The 2328-nt window shown below is 44.0% G+C and overlaps 1 protein-coding gene across 1 annotated transcript; it reads right to left on the reverse strand.

The window, feature by feature from the left end:
* Positions 1-425: 425 nt before the first annotated feature.
* LOC149181360 (uncharacterized) lies at positions 426-764 on the reverse strand. The gene has a single exon (XM_089414163.1). It carries the CDS (start codon positions 762-764, stop codon positions 426-428), a length of 339 nt encoding a protein of 112 aa, XP_089270289.1.
* Positions 765-2328: the final 1564 nt, after the last annotated feature.

The raw sequence follows: 2328 nt of genomic DNA on the forward strand, positions 1-2328 counted from the left end.
TGACGTGGACTAGAAAGTACAGAGTGGGTTGCATGGCGTATTTATTTTGCCGTGATGGGTTTATTTATTAACTAACTTTATGCTTAATGGGAAAAGATATTGTGGCTCCTACTTTGATAGTTTCTTATTTAGTTACTTAATTTGGAAATGACTACTGGTACGATGGACAGGACGGGTATCTGTGTGGTCATAAATGTTGGAAAAAGTGCATGCCTATGTGTACTCTACTGATTAGGATTACGTGTGTGGCCACTGACTCTACTGAATGGGATTACATGTGTATCCACTAACACTACTCCCCCACTGACTCTGTTGACTGGGACTACATGTGTGTCCACTGACACTACTTCCCCCCCGACCACAAATGGGTTGTGGTAAGCGAAGACTTTGCCACAACCTTGTTATTCCTCCACTGCTTTTTTTTTTTACGGGTTGTGGAAGGGCTTCAGGCATGTGCCATTCACCCATCCATGCAGTAAGACTCCATCCAGTTGAGCGAGCCTTACCATGCCTGAATCTCTGATTTTTGTTACTATAAACGGACCCAACCAGTGCATCTGCAATTTCCCTGGGAACTTCTGGAACTTGCTATCGTAAAGGAGCACTTGTTCCCCGACTTCAAATGACTTCCTCTTGATATGCCTATCGTGCCAAGCTTTTTTCCTTCGCTGCTCCACTGATTGATGGAACTCTGCTAAAAACCGGGTTTCATCAAGTTCCATCAACTGGTTTAGTCTGTCTCGTAAGGCAATGTTGTCTGTCATTCCCGTTGCCTCTGAGATGAACATGCTAGGTAGTATAAATTCTATTGGTACCACCACTTCCCTTCCATATACAAGTTGAAATGGAGTTTTCTTATGGAGTCTCTTTACTGTCGTCCTATATGCCCATAGAGTCATGGGTATTCTTTCATCCCAGTCGTCCCTATTGGTAGATACAACTTTCGTGAGCCCTTTCTTCAGTATCTTGTTAAATGATTCTACTACACCGTTGGCTTATGGGTGGTACAGGCTGCTCTTGTTGTGTTAAACCATGAAGGTCTTCAGCAGAGACTCAATGGTCTCGTTCAGAAAATGCATGCCTTGGTTATTTATGAGGCTCCTCGGGCATCTGAACCGTGAAATGGTGTTCTCAAATATGAACCTTGCTATTGTTTCTGCTATGCAGTCCTTTACGGGTGCCACTTATACCCACCTTGTGAGGTGTTCTATTGCTGTTATGATGTACCTTACTCGTGAATGCCTTTCTGGTGGAGAAATGGGTCCAATTAATTCTACCGCCCATTTATTGAAGATTTGCACTGTGTGGACCGGATGTAGAGGCAGCTAATCGTGTTGCGAAGGCTTCTTGACCCTTTGACGGACGTCGCATGTCCTGGCAAATTCTTTAGAATCTTTATGGATAGTTGCCCACTATAGTCCTATGTGGAGTATCTTTCTTGCGATGGCCTTACCTCCTACATGAACTCTTGCAACCCCTGCGTGGCAATCCCATAAGACATCATTCCTTTCATGCTAAAGGACACAGCGCCTCAGTATTTGATCTAAGCCCATCTTGTAAAGGTGTCCTGCGATCAGCTGGTAATCTGCTGCCCTAACTACCAAGTGTCATCTCTGTGCTACCGTGTATCCTGTTGGGCAGTGACCAGTTGTTAAAAATGAGGCGATCTATTCTAGGTGGTCTGGGATTGCCTCTATTCTGAATAAATCGGCATCAGGCAATCGATCATCCACCACTCCTTCATTCTCCCCTGTTTCCAACTGCGATAGGTGGTCTGGTCCCACATTGAGTCTGTCGGGCTTTACCACTACCTCAAACGTAAATTCCTGGAACAGTAACAACCATCGACATATTCTCCCTTCTAGTACTGGCTTGTTTACTAAATATTTGAGTGCAGAATGGTCTGTAAAGAATTTGAATGGCGCGCCCAGTAAATAGTGCCTAAACTTTTGGAGAGAGTAAACCATTGCCAGGGCTTCTCTTTCGGTTGTTGTATAGTTTCTTTCTGCAGTAGACAACTTTCTGCTAGCATAGTACACTGGATGGTCCATATTTTTCTCCCCTGGTTGTGCTAAGACCACTCCTAGTGCTATTCCTGACGCATCGATGTGCACATGGAACATTTTGTTCCAATTAGGATACACCAGTATAGGGGCGCTTACTAGTCTTTCCTTTAAGTTATTCAGGGTTGTCTGACAATCCGCAGTCCAAATGAACTCTTCTGTTTTCTTCAGTAATTTTTCCATTGGAGCTGTGATGGATGCATAATTCCTGATGAATCGCTTGTAGTACCCCGTATGACCCAGAGTTTCTCTTAGTTGTTTTACG

The sequence above is a fragment of the Pinus tabuliformis genome, chromosome 3_2 (assembly GCF_031772625.1).
Source record: "Pinus tabuliformis cultivar Carrire ecotype Pingquan chromosome 3_2, CPIR1, whole genome shotgun sequence".
In the NCBI taxonomy this organism is placed as follows: domain Eukaryota; kingdom Viridiplantae; phylum Streptophyta; class Pinopsida; order Pinales; family Pinaceae; genus Pinus; species Pinus tabuliformis.

Bases quoted from the DNA above. Each gene is read 5' to 3' on its own strand.
- LOC149181360 (XM_089414163.1), bottom strand. From the start codon at position 764: ATGACAGACAACATTGCCTTACGAGACAGACTAAACCAGTTGATGGAA.